At 36.9% G+C, this 16,490-nt stretch overlaps 1 protein-coding gene across 2 annotated transcripts in view; it reads right to left on the bottom strand.

The window, feature by feature from the left end:
- The window catches only part of LOC123544908 (serine/threonine-protein kinase Nek9-like), a 92,258-nt gene that overhangs the window by 64,220 nt on the left and 11,548 nt on the right, over nucleotides 1-16,490 (bottom strand). For both annotated transcript variants that reach the window (XM_045331063.2, XM_045331062.2), the window contains exons 8-14: nucleotides 9,579-9,683; nucleotides 8,825-8,886; nucleotides 8,159-8,276; nucleotides 6,212-6,349; nucleotides 4,666-4,810; nucleotides 2,305-2,505; nucleotides 1,946-1,992 (exon numbers count right to left, since the gene is read on the bottom strand). In XM_045331063.2, the coding sequence (XP_045186998.2) occupies nucleotides 1,946-1,992; nucleotides 2,305-2,505; nucleotides 4,666-4,810; nucleotides 6,212-6,349; nucleotides 8,159-8,276; nucleotides 8,825-8,886; nucleotides 9,579-9,683 (816 nt within the window). The remainder of the gene's footprint in view (nucleotides 1-1,945; nucleotides 1,993-2,304; nucleotides 2,506-4,665; nucleotides 4,811-6,211; nucleotides 6,350-8,158; nucleotides 8,277-8,824; nucleotides 8,887-9,578; nucleotides 9,684-16,490) is intronic.

Below are 16,490 nucleotides of genomic sequence, written 5' to 3'. Positions count from 1 at the left end.
TTCAGACCAACTTTCACACAGATCCCATGGAAAATATGGCCTTTAGAGAGGTCACAAGGTTTCTCTATTATTTGACCTACTGACCTAGTTTTTGATGACATGTGACCCAGTTTCGAACTTGACCTAGATATCATCAAGGTGAACGTTCTGACCAATTTTCATGAAGATCTTGTGAAATATATGGCCTCTAGAAAGGTCACAAGGTTTTTCTATTTTTAGACCTACTGACCTAGTTTTTGATGGCACGTGACCCAGTTTCGAACTTGACCTAGAAATCATCAAGATGAACATTCAGACCAACTTTCATACAGATCCCATGAAAAATATGGCCTTTAGAGAGGTCACAAGGTTTATCTATTATTTGACCTACTGACCTAGTTTTTGAAGGCACGTGACCCAGTTTCGAACTTGACCTAGATATCATCAAGGTGAACGTTCTGACCAACTTTCATGAAGATCTTGTGAAATATATGGCCTCTAGAGAGGTCACAAGGTTTTTCTATTTTTAGACCTACTGACCTAGTTTTTGACCGCACGTGACCCAGTTTCGAACTTGACCTAGATATCATCAAGATGAACATTCTGACCAATTTTCATGAAGATCCATTGAAAATTATGGCCTCTAGAGAGGTCACAAGGTTTTTCTATTTTTAGACCTACTGACCTAGTTTTTGACGGCACGTGACCCAGTTTCGAACTTGACCTAGATATCATCAAGATGAACATTCTGACCAACTTTCATAAAGATCCCATGAAAAATGTGACCTCTAGAGTGGTCACAAGCAAAAGTTTACGGACGGACGCACGCACGGACGGACGGACGGACGGACGACGGACGACGGACACCGCGCGATCACAAAAGCTCACCTTGTCACTTTGTGACAGGTGAGCTAAAAAATAAATAAAAGAAGTCCACGCGCATACATTTAGACTGGGTGACCCCTGCGCGTGTTCAATGACTATCTACGAATCAAAATGCGGCTTTCATTTTCTAGTTTAGCATTTCTACTTTCATTTCATTTTATTTACTTCAGGAAATAGCTGAAGGTTGAGTGATGTCATTTTCTGTGTTGTCAAAAACATACATATGCCTGGCGAGATTGCATAAATAAGTGCTGGCCATCCTAAGGTTATGGACTTTACAAGAATACAAACATCTGCAGGCTACACAAGAAAATATTCAATACCTGCTGAGGGCTACCGTATTTTCCGGACAATAGGCCGCTGCACCGTATTGGCCACAGCCATATATTTTAACTATATCAGAAATAAAATTTAACGTATAGGCCGCTCCGGGATATTGGCTGCGGCCTATACACCACTAAGCGGCGAACATTACCATGTCGTATAAAAACTGTCCTCGATAAATAGTCATTGAAATCGGTTGTATTTTTAGGTAATTACACTTTGTTATCTGTCAGATGTAGTGAACTGCTAAGTCTGAATGTAAGTTTCTTGAGCTGTTTATAAAGGCCATATCGGCAAAACTGTCCATTCTGTACATTTAACATGATTCGACTGGCTTTCAAAGTGCAAGTGAAAAATTAAAACTGTTGCATAGGCCGCATGAAAGGTCCATTTAGAAAAAATAAATTGATGTATAGGCCGCTTCGACCGCACCCCTGAAAATTTCACTTTTTTAAACGTATAGGCCGCGGCCTATTGTCCGGAAAATACGGTACACAAGAAAAAAATATCTTCTGACGGATACACAAGAAAACATTACCATCTGACAGCCACACAAGAAAACGTTATCATGCAAGAGCTACACAAGAAAATATAACATTCTGAGAGCTACAGAAGAAAACATTACCGTCTCAGTGGTTAGCAAGATGAGGGCTACACAAAGAAACATAACCTCTTCTTAGCGCAATAAAAGAAAATATCACCTTCCGATGGGTACAAAAAGACATTACATTCTGAGGGCTGCAAAAGGAAATATTACCTTCTGAGGGCTGGCAAAGTCATCTTCAGACCCTAGTCCTAGTCTGCCTGAAAAATTTAAGATAGCCAATTTTCTAACAAAACCATACCCATGTTTTTCAATATTGAAAAAATGTAATTAATATACATTGTAACAACTGCACTATGTTAAATATTGCATAAATTCTTAAGTTTTCCAGCTAAAATTTACTGCTGAAGATTGGCTTTTCCCTGGAAAAAAATGTATAAGACAGAAATCTGAGTATTCAAAGTTATTTCACATTTACTGTATTCCATATATTTCATCAACTATAGTATGCTTCAAAATGTGATTGATTTTCCACATTAAAATATTTATATTGGAGAATAACATATTCTTACCAAATTCCCCACATCCCCATGTATAAACATCTCCATCTTTAGTGAGTGCCACAACATGATTATCTCCACATGACACTTCCTGTACCGGACAGCTCCCGAATAAGTTAATGCAGACAGGGGAAGTAACTTCATCTCCTTCTTCATTTTCACAACCAAGGCAACCATAGAAATCTGAGCCAAAGCTGTACACTTGTCCTTCATCTGCAAAAAGTAAACAGGAACTTTTAAAAAAGAAGACCAAAAAAATCCTGCCACAAAAATTTTAAGATACTTAATGTGAAGCAAATTTATGTAAAAAAATAAAAGATATCAATTTTCACGATTTTGTTTTTTAGTTTTGGTTATAGAATTTACTGCTGCATGATGTCGACAGTCACTTTTTTAACAAGGCAGTCTGAAAGACAGCTAAATCCCCCGCCACTGCTATAGATAGTGAAAGGATATCCCTTTGATTTCAGCTGTGACCTTGACTTTGAACTGACATGGCTGACTCATGAATTCTGCACAACATCTTGATGAGGTGATCATTTGGCCAAAGTTTCATGAAAATCCTTCAAGGGGTTTAGGAGAAACAGAGCTGAAACCTTTGACCTTCAGTTGTGACCTTGACCTTGAGTTGACATGGCTGACTCATGAGTTCTTGATGAAGTGATCATTTGACACAAGTTTGATGAAAATCCTTCAAGGGGTTAAGGAGATACAGAGTGGACACCAAATGGAAGGCTCAAACCTTCGACCCTTAGTTGTGACCTTGACCTTGAGCTGGCATGGTTGACTCATAATTTCTGCACATCGTTCTGATGAGGTAATCATCTGACCCAAGTTTTATAAAATTCCTTCAAGGGGTTTAGGAGATATAGAGCGGACACGAAATGGAAGGCTCAAACCTTTGACCTTCAGTTGTGACCTTGACCTTGAGCTGACATGGCTGACTCATAAGTTCTGGACATCGCCTTGATGAGGTGATCATTTGACCCAAGTTTGATGAAAATCCTTCAAGGGGTTTAGGAGATATAGAGCAGACACAAAATGGAAGGCTCAAACCTTTGACCCTAAGCTGTGACCTTGACCTTGAGCCGGCATGACTGACTCATGGGTTCTGCATATCGTCTTGATGAGGTGATCATTTGACCCAAGTTTTATAAAATTCCTTCAAGGGGTTTAAGAGATATAGAGCGGACACAAAATGGAAGGCTCAAACCTTTGACCTTGAGTTGTGACCTTGACCTTGAGCCGGCATGGCTGACTCATGGGTTCTGCACATCGTCTTGATGAGGTGATCATTTGACCCAAGTTTTATAAAATTCCTTCAAGGGGTTTAGGAGATATAGAGCGGACACAAAATGGCAGGCTCAAACCTTTGACCTTGAGTTGTGACCTTGACCTTGAACCTACAAGGCTGACTCATGGGTTCTGCACATCGTCTTGATGAGGTGATTATTTGACCCAAGTTTCATGAAAATCCTTCAAGGGGTTTAGGAGATATGGACCAGAAACGATTTTGTTACGGACGGAAGGACGGACAGACGGAAGGAAGGACAGACGGACGGAAGGACGGACGGACGCAGACCATTCCTATAATCCCTCCGCCACGGCGGGGGATTAAAAATGAATCCTCCAATGTTTTTATGCCCTTTATCATAGCTATTTTTCATAGAAAAACACATTTCTGTAAGCACAGCTAAAACATGCAATAAACCTGAATAACTCTGAAACAAAGAATGCAATACAGAACTCAAAGACTGTTGCTGCTGATGCTGCTTTAGCTACCATACAAGGAGCTTTTTAAAATGCAAAATCATGCCCCCAGGTGCATGACCAAAGATGTTGTTTAAGAGGTTTTAAGTTTAAGGTGATCATATGAAGGTCAAGGATATCTCTATATATAGGTCAGTTTGTATGTCTTGCCACAAGGATTGTAAAGTGTGAGTATGAACTAAATTAGGTCATTTATGTGGGCTGTAGGATCAAAACTGTTGTTTATTAAGGTTTAAAGTTTGAAGATGAAGGTCATATGAGGGTCAAGGTCATCTATATATAGGTCAGTTTATAAATCTTGCCACAAGGGTTGTTGAGTGTGATATGAACTAAATCAGGTCATTAATGTGGGCTACAGGCAATCTGGTCTGTACAGACAGACAGATGGACAAACAGATGGACAGTTCAATTGCTATATGCCTTAGGGCATAATAAACACTTTCAATTAACTTTCAAACATAATCAACACTATTTCTCAACCTTCTCACAACTCACAAGACAAGTACCCATTTTACATCAAAAATATACCTAAGACAAAGATAGTAAAGTCCTCCCTGCACTTGGCATATATAAACCCAGTTTATATCACAGGTGAGTGTTTACCTGAGACACAGATGGTAAAATCCTCCCCACAATCAGCTTGTATAATCCCCACACCCTCAAATGCTTCTACCTTCTTTGGTGTTTTATAAGCTGCTGTGTTACCATGCCCCAACTGTCCTACAATCTTATCACCACCTTGTAAATTCTAAAAATATATGTAAAACTGTGAAATCATTGGTATTTGTAGGGGAGACTAAGCATAAGATATCAAAATTTTAAGGTATGCCATTTTATTTCTTTTTGACAATCACATCTGTTGTTGATATACAGTTGAACTTCAATGGCTCGAACTCGGATCTTTCGAATACCCGGGATCGCTCGAATTCTTCACCCGGTCCCGAATTTATTCCTTCTTTATTCTATATAGTTCTACCTCGGATCGCTCGAACTTCAAAAATTCGAACTCTCGAACATATCTGGTGGTCCCCTTGGCTTATTTACAGTGATAATTACACCTATTCTGTCGAACAGACAATTTGTCGCCGGAATGGCTTGTGTTTACAAAGTTTTTCATACCTCTGCCCGACATTCGCCAAGCTTCCCCTTTAACCGGCGCGTGCGTAATTTTCAAACGCTTATGTAATTAGCGTCGGTATACGACAAACAAATTAAACAAAGTGACTTTCGTTCATTGCAATGCTTTAATGGGCTTTGATTTATACGAATGAAATTATCTAAAATAATTGAGCAATGTCTGTCTTTATTTTTTTCTGCATAAAATCGGGAGATCTGATGTCAACTTTCATACTGCTTTTGCATGACTGAACAACTTAGTAAAGGACCCGGAAACGGGGGGATAGCTAAGTCGGCTACTGGAAAGCAATATATTTGACAATATTTGTACTGAACTATGATTCATAAATGTTTGCTATTCATGTCTTTCTATTTGATGCTGTCTTCACCACAATTCTGATAATTATATAAGTGTTTTATCTGTGTTTTGTTTTCGTATCTATGCCATATTTGAAAATAAATAACAAAGCATATTGCAGCGGGTTTTTTTTATTTATCATCATATCATACACACATTTAGGTACAATATGACAATATATTACGATGTAAGGTTTGTAACACATCATGCCCTCGAATTCCTGAATTCAAAATGGCCGCCATTTGGATGGCTCGAACAACGGAAAACTCGAACTAATTTCCACTGGACCCTCGAGTTCGAGCCATCGAAGTTCGACTGTACATAACAATAAAAGATAATGACATGAAATGATTTAACCTGAATTAAAAATGTCACCTGCATTAAGAATAGCTTACATGGGAAGTAATAATTAAGTTCGAATATATGTACAGTATTAGTGATGTCAAAGTAAATAGACACCTGTCAATAGAGAAACAGTTAAACATTTGAAGATTTAGCAGTTAACCGTTTATCAAAACAACAGAAGATTGACATCTCTAGTTAATAATCAACACGATATGTGAAAAAGACATATGATTAAAATCACTCAAGTAAGCATTGTTCCTGTAAATGTGTCTACTGATTTTTAGTCCAGCATCATATATAATTGGCCCTCACTTTACGCTGTAAACTTACCGCCCATGTGTACACTTCCTTCTCCATGGTGACCACAGCAAAATGACTGTGTCCCGCAGATACCTGAGCTGGGCTCCGCCCCTTCACAAATATATCCTGCTTCTGTGGAACAATCTTTCCTCCACCCCACTGAAATACCTGCATTGGAAAACTTGTATGTTTTATATTTTCAATGCAAACACCTATGCTCTGAAACTGTTAATTCATATTTCCACCAACTGAGGAGTTAAATTTTGTTCCAAATAATTTATCTTTAACAGCAAGTTTCTGTCAGGGTTGAAATTCATATTTTTAACTGTTTGGAATGAAATCCTGATGAAAACCTTCCATTATATTACAAAAATGTCGCAGCAGGTGAATCAGCAACTTTAAACTTTTCATTTCAATAAAAGCAAGAGGGTCAAGACGGCCCTAGGTTGCTCACAGTTCAAAAAGAAATCTCTTCCGACAAATAGGAGTTTCCTTTCCATCAATACATATAGGGAAAAAGGGACACAGATTATGGCAAACATGTTTGACATACTGCAACAGCTTTAAAATTCTACAAACCTACTTTGAAAATGCACTTGCAGATTTAGAGGAGAACTTTTTAAAGCTTTCCTTATAGCTCCATCAAAAGCAGCCATAATTATGGACAAATCAGAATGGCATGAACAGTTTTGATAGAGGTCACACAAAAAACATTACTTTGACAGTATTTTGGAATTAGACCAGCACTTATTATGTTACATGCACAAGAGGACCATGATGGCCCCGAGTTGCTAACTTGACCTTGATTATTTGACCTTGAGTATGTGAATGACACAGTGATTCATAAATGGTAACACCTGTGTTTAGTATAAAAGTTATAAAGTATGTTAAGTGCCCCCTATTAGAATAAATTTGAGAGAAGACCATACAAGGATGCTACGGACCAAGTCTAATCACGATCCACCAAGCGGTTAAAAGGAAAAAGTAATTTAAAGTATTTTTCATTTTAAGCTGTACCCCCATTTGAAGAAACTTAACAGAGGACTTTAAAAAAATACTACTGACCAAGTGAGAAGTTTTTTAAAGGCATTTCTACTGTAATCTCTAGTGGCCCCTACATGAAGGTATATGCCCTCATTTGTAAAAATGAAGAGAGGGCCTTATAATGATGCTATAGACCAACTTAAATTGAGTTCCATCAGGCAGTTCATGAGAAGTTCTTGAACAGTTTTTTACAATTTATAGCTCTAGCAGCCCTAGAAGGGGCCAAGTGTCCCTATTTGAACAAAATTGCAAGAGAAGCTTATAATGATGCTAAGTTTGATGAAGATCTATCAGGTAGTCAATGAGAAGAAGCTGTTTAAAGGCTTTTCTATTTTAACTCTAGTGACCCCTAAATGGGGCCAAGTGCACCCATTTGAACACATCTTGGAGAAGACCTTACAATGATGCTATAAACTAATATTGATGAAGATCCACCAAGTGTTTCATGTGAAGGTCTTTAAAAGATTTTTCTGTTTTAGGCTCTAGCAAGGATGCAACAGACCAAGATTGATGAAGATCCATACAGTGGTACATGAGCAGAAGTTGTTTAAAGGTTTTTTCTGTATTTGGCTCTAATGGTCCCTAAAAGTGGGAAAGCATCCCCATTTGAATTAAATTTGTAGAAAACATTAAAAATTATGCTAAAAATCAAGTTTGATGAAGATCCATTGTTGTTCTGGAGAGAAGCTGCTTAAAGCTTTTTTTGCTATTTTTTGCTCTAGGGGCCCATAAAAAAAGAGACCAAGTGCCCTCATTTTAATAAAGTTGAGGGAAGGCCTTGCCAGGATGTTACAGACCAAGCATGGTTTAATTCTGACCAACAGTTTAAGAGAAGAAGATGTTCATGTAAGTTGTGGACGACTGACGATGGACACCAGATTATCTGTCAATTCTTTGATTCAGGTAAGCTAAAATCTGTTATCTCTCACTAACCTCTGTGACCTTTGATTTAACAACTGGTACCACTGTTTGTTCTGTGACAGAAACTGATGTCTGGATCCTAGCTCGTCTTGCTCCCGTATTTAGTTCATACACACGCTTTTCTATAATACTGAAATAGTTATATATTATTGTTTTCAAATAAAAAATCATGAAAATTAAATAGCAAATTGACACTAAATATGTTCTCACTGTAATAAACTTGTGACACATAAACTTTCTAAAAATACAGAAAACAAATGATAAGCTTTTGAAAGTGTACTATTTATAATTCCTCTTCTTTTTTCTCAAAATAAAGGGAAAATCATGAACTAGATTTCTTTTTTTTTGTTGGGTTTAACAGCATACTGACATGATTATAGGTCATAAGGCGGCCTTCCAGCTTCTGGTGGTGGAGGTAGACCCCAACTGCCCCTCCATGCATCATTTCATTGCAGGCAGCACATGGGTAAAACGTAAGCCAGCTGGATGGCTCCCTCACATGACAAATTCAATGCCCAGAGGAAGGCTTTACCCACATTGGTGAAAGGCAAGTGATCAGAAGACAGCAACCTTAAAACACTCAGCCACAGAAGCCCCCATATTTCTTTGTAACAAAGAATATCAGGTATTCAAAACATAATTCTATGGCTTTGTAACACATTTCTGAACTATAAATACCTTCTGTTATTTAAAACATCACTATCTATAACTGCTTGAGCTGTTGGTCTGTCAGCTGGGTCCTGAAAATGTAAATATTAATTTTAATCAAACAGAATAACTTTATGGCATTTGGTAGAAGGTCACCCAAGGACCATTTCTGTAGCAATGTTTAGAAATTGGCCCAGAGGCTTCTGAAAAGAAAAGAAGATTTTTGAATTTTTTCTTTTTTTTTTTTGGTAGCCATGCCAACAAGAAATCTGCATGAATGGCCTAAATATGAAGGACACTAAAAGGGATCCACATAAGGAACAATTCTGTAAAGTTTGGTTGAAATTGGCATAGTGGTTTTTGAGGGGGTTTTCTTTTCTTTAAAGAAATTGTATATGACAACAGACAGACATATAGATGACAGATATCCAATGACCCTAAAAGCTCAACATGAGCACTTCATGCTCAGATAAATTAAAATTTATCATAGACATTTCCTAGAATTTCTTTTTCCAGATTTCTACATTTACTCTATCAATTTCAGCAATCATTAAGGTGTGCCACCATGCCTGTTTTCAAGATCTGGACAGCATAAGTGCATGACCAATGTAAGACTGACATTGAAATGTAAAAACCCGAGCCCTAAAGCAAAATATGAATTTTTTCATGTGAATTTTGCAATTTATGTAAGTATTTGTATCAGTATTCATTCTTTGTACTGAAGTGAAAATATAAGAAAAGTAAATCAGTTTGTCATGAAATGATATTTCTATATACTACAAACCTTTTGAAGTAATGAATCGACCAAGTCTCGTATACCCTTTGAGTACCTACTGTCCACACTTCCATGCTGACCACACACAATCTCATACGCCAGTCTAAGATGATTCTACAGAGATAAAACATTTTGACAGGCCATACTACATATATCATATAAAACATTGTGACAGGCTATACTACATATAACATATAAAATATTGTGACAGGCCATACTACATATAACATATAAAAACAAACATTCTGACAGGCCATACTACATATATCATATAAAAACAAACATTCTGAAAGGCCATACTACATATATCATATAAAACATTGTGACAGGCCTTACTACATATAACATATAAAACAAACATTCTGACAGGCCATACTACATATATCATATAAAAACAAACATTCTGAAAGGCCATACTACATATATCATATAAAACATTGTGACAGGCCATACTACATATAATATATAAAAACAAACATTCTGACAGGCCATACTACATATATCATATAAAACACTTAAGGACAAGTCTTCAAGGTCAAAAGATCATAATAGAAATCAATCAAAAGAATTATGAGAAAATATAGTTGAAATTTTCTTTAAGTAACTTTAAAAACAAGATTTGAAAACTTTTTGTAGAGGTCCACTAGGCAATGCTACATGTCAAATATCTAAGCTCTTCTGGTTTATTTTTAGAAAATTTTGAAGATTTTTCTATGTACAATCAAGTAACCCCATGGGGCAGGGTCAATTTGACCCCAGGGTCATGATTTGAATAAACTTTGTAAAAGTCTAATAGGCAATGCTACATGTCACATATCTAAGATCTAGGCCTTCTGGTTTATTTTTAGAATTTTTTTTAAAGATTTTCCTATGTAAAATCAAGTGACCCCTAGGGCGGAGTCAATTTTGACCCCGGGGGACAAGGTTTGAACAAATTTTGTAGAGGTCCACTAGGCAATGCTACATGTCAAATATCTTGTCTCTAGGCCTTCTAGTTTATTTTTAGAAAATTTTTGAAGATTTTCCTATGTAAAATCAAGTGACCCCTGGGGCAGGGTCAATTTTGACCCAGGGGGTCATGATAGAACAAATTTTGTAGAGGTCCACTAGGTAATGCTACATGTGAAATATCTAAGCTCTAGGCCTTCTGGTTTATTTTAAGAAAACTTTTGAAGATTTTCCTATGTAAAGTCAAGTGACCCCTAGGGCGGGGTCAATTTTGACCCCCGGGTCATAATTTGAACAACTTTAGTAGAGGTCCACTAGGCAATGCTACATGTCAAATATCTAAGCTCTAGGGCTTCTGGTTTTTGAGAAGAAGATTTTTTAAATATTTTCCTATGTAAAATCAAGTGACCCCTGGGGCGGAGTCAATTTTGACCCCGGGGGCCATGATTTGAACAAATTTTGTAGAGGTCTACTAGGCAATGCTACATGTGAAATATCTAAGCTCTAGGCCTTCTGGTTTATTTTTAGAAATTTTTTGAAGATTTTCCTATGTAAAATCAAGTGACCCCTGGGGCGGGGTCAATTTTGACCCCAAGGTCATGATTTGAACAATTTTAGTAGAGGTCCACTAGGCAATGCTACATGTCAAATATCTAAGCTCTAAGGCTTCTGGTTTTTGAGAAGAAGATATTTTAAGATTTTGTTATGTAAAATCAAGTGACCCCTGGGGCGGGGTCAATTTTGACCCCGGGGTCATGATTTGAATAAATTTGGTAGAGGTCCACTAGGCAATGCTTCACCCCAAATATCTAAGCTCTAGGGCTTCTTGTTTTTGAGAAGAAGCTTTTTAAAGTTTTTCCTTTCGGTTGCCATGGCAACCAGTGTTTTTTTGAAAGGGGGCCATCCAAGGAACATCCCTGTGAAGTTTCATCAAAATTGGCCTGTTGGTTTAGGAGGAGATGTTGTTTAAAGGAAAGTGTGGACGTAGTACAACGGACGGACGGACGGACGGACGCCGGGCAGTGAGCGATCACAATACCTCACCCTGAGCACTTTGTGCTCAGGTGAGCTAATATCATATAAAACATTCTGATGGGCCATACTACATATATCATATAAAACATTCTGACAGGCCATACTACATATATAAAACATTCTGACAGGCCTTACTACATATATCATATAAAACATTCTGATGGGCCATACTACATATATCATATAAAAACAAACATTCTGACAGGCCATACTACATATATCATATAAAACATTCTGACAGGCCATACTACATATATCATATAAAAACAAACATTCTGACAGGCCATACTACATATATCATATAAAACATTCTGACTGGCCATACTACATATATCATATGAAACATTCTGATAAGCCATACTGCATATATCATATAAAACATTCTGACAGGCCATACTACATATATCATATAAAAACAAACATTCTGACAGGCAATACTACATATATCATATAAAACATTTTGACAGGCCATACTACATATATCATATAAAACATTCTGACAAGCCATACTACATATATCATATAAAACATTCTGACAGGCCATACTACATATATCATATAAAACATTGTGACAGGCAATACTACATATATCATATAAAACAAACATTCTGACAGGCCATACTTCATATATCATATAAAAACAAACATTCTGACAGGCCATACTACATATATCATATAAAACATTGTGACAGGCAATATATCATATAAAACATTGTGACAGGCAATACTACATATATCATATAAAACAAACATTCTGACAGGCCATACTATATATATCATATAAAACATTCTGACAGGCCATACTACATATATCATATACAGGGTTCTAGCCAGGATTTTCTGAAGGCATGTTGCAGAAGGATATTTTTTGACAAGCAAAGGGGTGGGTGCGGGAGGGGTGTCGCCTCCTGCATGTGGGGTATGGGGGTCACCCCAGAAAATTTTGTGTTACTACAACTCATTTTGGTGCATTCTGGTGCATTTCAGAGTGAAAAACATAGTGGTATTTTCAGTGATTAATAAGCATCATTTACATGTACAACAAGAAAAGATATCAGGTCATAAAAATCCTATGGAGTTATTTGCTGAATGACAATTAAAAGTTCATCAATTTTAAGTTGCTAAAAATGTTCATTTACTATTTATTGTACATAAAACAACATAATTTTAGCACTGCACACAGATCTATTTGTATTTTAAAGTTTATGTCTTCTATTTCTGCGGAGTTTATTTGCTGAAAACTTATCCATTTTAAGTTTTTGAAAATGTCAACTGTTTGTTGTACATACATGTAAAACAACACAATCTGAGACTGTCATCCAGGGAAACGCTGGTTTCCATTTTGGATGGCCATTTGGCATGGCTGGGAGGGATTCTGAAATTGTGACCGGGGCCTCCGTGGCCGAGTGGTTAAGGTCGCTGGCTTCAAATCACTTGCCCCTCATCGATGTGGGTTCGAGCCTCACTCGGGGCGTTGAATTCTTCATGTGAGGTTCTTCATGTGAGGAAGCCATCCATCTGGCTTACGGAAGGTCGGTGGTTCTACCAAAGTGTCCGTTCGTGTTGAAATAATGCATGGAGGGTATTTCAAACTTTTCTCTACAAGTTCTATTTTGAAAGTGACGACAGAAAACATTAATTCTTGCATTGTCTTTTCGATATTCTGCCCGAGAAAACACATTTCATACATGTGAAAAACATCAATATTACGGCGATAATTGTTCAAAAGCATTTTACCGTGTTGCACAATTTTTGACTTAATTCCTTACATTGTCTTACCTTGATTGCGAAAAACATTCGGACGATAATTGTTGAATCATCTGTCATTATATCTAATAACATGTATAATCTTAAAACTTGCGAAAACAGTCACTTTCATGTACACACAAGATGCCGCCTGTCAAAGGATTTAAAAGCGGAGCTACGATGAAATTTACGTCACACGTTCCACATATAGGAAGCTGTCATTGGTTTATCGGTTATCTTAACTGGCACCGCTTTACCTAAACTATGGGGTAGCACGTGGAAGCTTTTCGAATACACTATCGAATTAATCGGGGTGTTTATTGGGATGATTTTATGACATGTCGCTTCGGCAATTAAGGGATGACGGGGGAAATAAGGGATGTCGAATATACAACTCAAAGTCTAAAGGCATGTCGCAAGCGACAGGCGATAATAGCCTGGCGAGAACCCTGATATAAAACATTGTGACAGGCAATACTACATATATCATATAAAAACAAACATTCTGAAAGGCCATACTACATATATCATATAAAACAAGAGGGCCATGATAGCCCTATACATCGCTCACCAGAGTTGGTCTGGCCTACTGACCTAGTTTTTGACCCTGCATGACCAAGAGTTGAACTTAACCTAAAGATCATCAAGACAAACATTCTGCCTAAATTTCATAAAGATTTGGTTACAGCTGTGGCCTCTAGAGTGTTATCAAGCTTTTCCTTTGATTTGACCGGTGACCTAGTTTTTGACCCCACATGACCCAGATTCGAACTTGACCTATAGATTATCAAAACAAACATTCTGACTAATGCTTACGAGTTTCAAACTTAAATTGTGGTCTCTAGAGTGTTGAAAATATTTTCCTTTGACCTGGCCTAGTGACCTAGTTTTTGACCCAACATGACCCAGATTCAAACTTGACCTAGAAATGAATAAGACAAACATTCTGACCCAGTTTCATAAAAATTGAGTCACAAATGTGGCCTCTAAAGTGTTCACAAGCTTTTCCTTTGATCTGACTAGGTGACCTAGTTTTTGATCCCACATGCCCCAGATTCAAACTTGACCTAGAAATCTTCTAGCCAAACTTTCTGACTAAGTTTCATAAAATACTGAGTCACAACTGTGGCCTCTAGAGTGTTCACAAGCTTTTCCTTTGATTTGACCAGGTGTCCTAGTTTTTAAGCCAACATGACCCAGTTTTGAACTTGACCTAGAGATCATCAAGACTAACATTCTGACCAAGTTTCATAAAGATTGGTTCACAAATGTGGTCTCTAGAGTGTTCACAATCTTTTCCATTGATCTGACCTACTGACCTAGTTTTTGACCCAACATGACCCAGTTTCGAACTTGATCTAGAGATCATCAAGACAAACATTCTGACCAAGTTTCATAAAGATTGGGTCATAAAAGTGGTCTCTAGAGTGTTCACAAGCTTTTCCTTTGATCTGACCTAGTTTTTGAACCCACATGACCCAGTTTCGAACTTGACCTAGAGATCATAAAAACTAACATTCTGACCATGTTTCATCAAATTAGGTCAAAAATGTTGTCTCTAGAGTGTTCAAAAGCTTTTCCTTTGATCTGACCTACTGACCTAGTATTTGACCCCACATGACCCAGTTTCAAATCTGACCTAGAGATCATCAAGACAAACATTCTGACTAAGTTTCATAAAGATTGGGTCAAAAATGTAGCCTCTAGAGTGTTCACAAGCTTTTCCTTTGATCTGATCTACTGACCTAGTTTTTGAACCCACATGACCCAGTTTCGAACTTGACCTAGAGATCATAAAAACTAACATTCTGACCATGTTTCATCAAATTAGGTCAAAAATGTTGTCTCTAGAGTGTTCAAAAGCTTTTCCTTTGATCTGACCTACTGACCTAGTATTTGACCCCACATGACCCAGTTTCAAATCTGACCTAGAGATCATCAAGACTAACATTCTGACCAAGTTTCATAAAGATTGGGTCAAAAATGTGGCCTCTAGAGTGTTCACAAGGCAAATGTTGACGCATGAAGCACAATGGACGCCGGACACCAACGGACGCCGGACAATGACCGTTCACAATAGCTCACCTTGAGCACTTTGTGCTCTGGTGAACTAACAAACATTCTGACAGGCAATACTACATATATCATATAAAAACAAACATTCTGACAGGCCATACTACATATATCATATAAAACAAACATTCTGATTGGCCACATTTTTATGAATGGGCAACATTTTCTAAAGGTAAAAAAGAGCATAATTATTAACTATTAATGACAAAATGTAACACTTAGGCCATCCTTAAAAAATTGTTTGTTTGCAGTAATGCGACCCAGAATTTTTAGTGTGAGTAGGTAGGTAGGGTTTTTTTTTTTTTTTTTTCGTTTTTTTTTTGTATGCTAATTGTACAACACCTGCATTTTGTTTAAAAAATCTGGTTTATACACCTTTTGGGTACTAACACTTCTCTGTAGAATGCTAACTTGATTGTAACATATCTGCAAGGGTTGTAGTTTTCACATAGTATGAATACTAATATTAATATCACCTTTTTAATAACAGTAAAAACAACAGATAGCCTGACACCAGTCAGAAACAGAGCTTATTATCTCCATATGAAACTTAAAAATTTAAGATTATCAATATATTAAACAAAAATAATTGGCCAGACCTTTTGAATGTCCTTGCACTGGCTGGGTAATAAAAAAAACATTACATTCCTTAGGATTCCTACTCCAATGGACAGCATTGAAGTACATAGCAAATCTTTGATATTTTACCCTGTAGACCTGAGTCTGATTACTAGCACAGCACTCCTTCAAAGCCTATGTATCATGTAATTTTTAGACAATACTTAATTGTTTTACATTGTTACTAGGGCTAAAGCATGCTAATATTAGGAGAGTCATTTCTTCCTCAGCTAAGATTATGGAGAAGTGGAGAGATTTTAGGGAGAGGTGGAGTGATTTTAGGGAAACGTGATAATTTTTAATAGCGTCATGACATGCAATGTTTTGAAAATTGTTAGAACTTCATAAATTTATCTTTTTTTTTTTATAATTTTTATCATTTTTCCTGTTTGTGTGTTTAAGCATTGTAAAGTAAAACTATTGATAATATATTAGAAATTATTCACTAATAATTCTTCATGCTATAATAATTGTATAAATGCAAATTAAAGTGTGTTTTTT

The sequence above is a fragment of the Mercenaria mercenaria genome, chromosome 1 (assembly GCF_021730395.1).
Source record: "Mercenaria mercenaria strain notata chromosome 1, MADL_Memer_1, whole genome shotgun sequence".
Classification (NCBI taxonomy): Eukaryota; Metazoa; Mollusca; class Bivalvia; order Venerida; family Veneridae; genus Mercenaria; species Mercenaria mercenaria.
The sequence above is the reverse complement of the archived record's forward strand: the minus strand, read 5'-3'. Positions and strand labels throughout refer to the sequence as shown.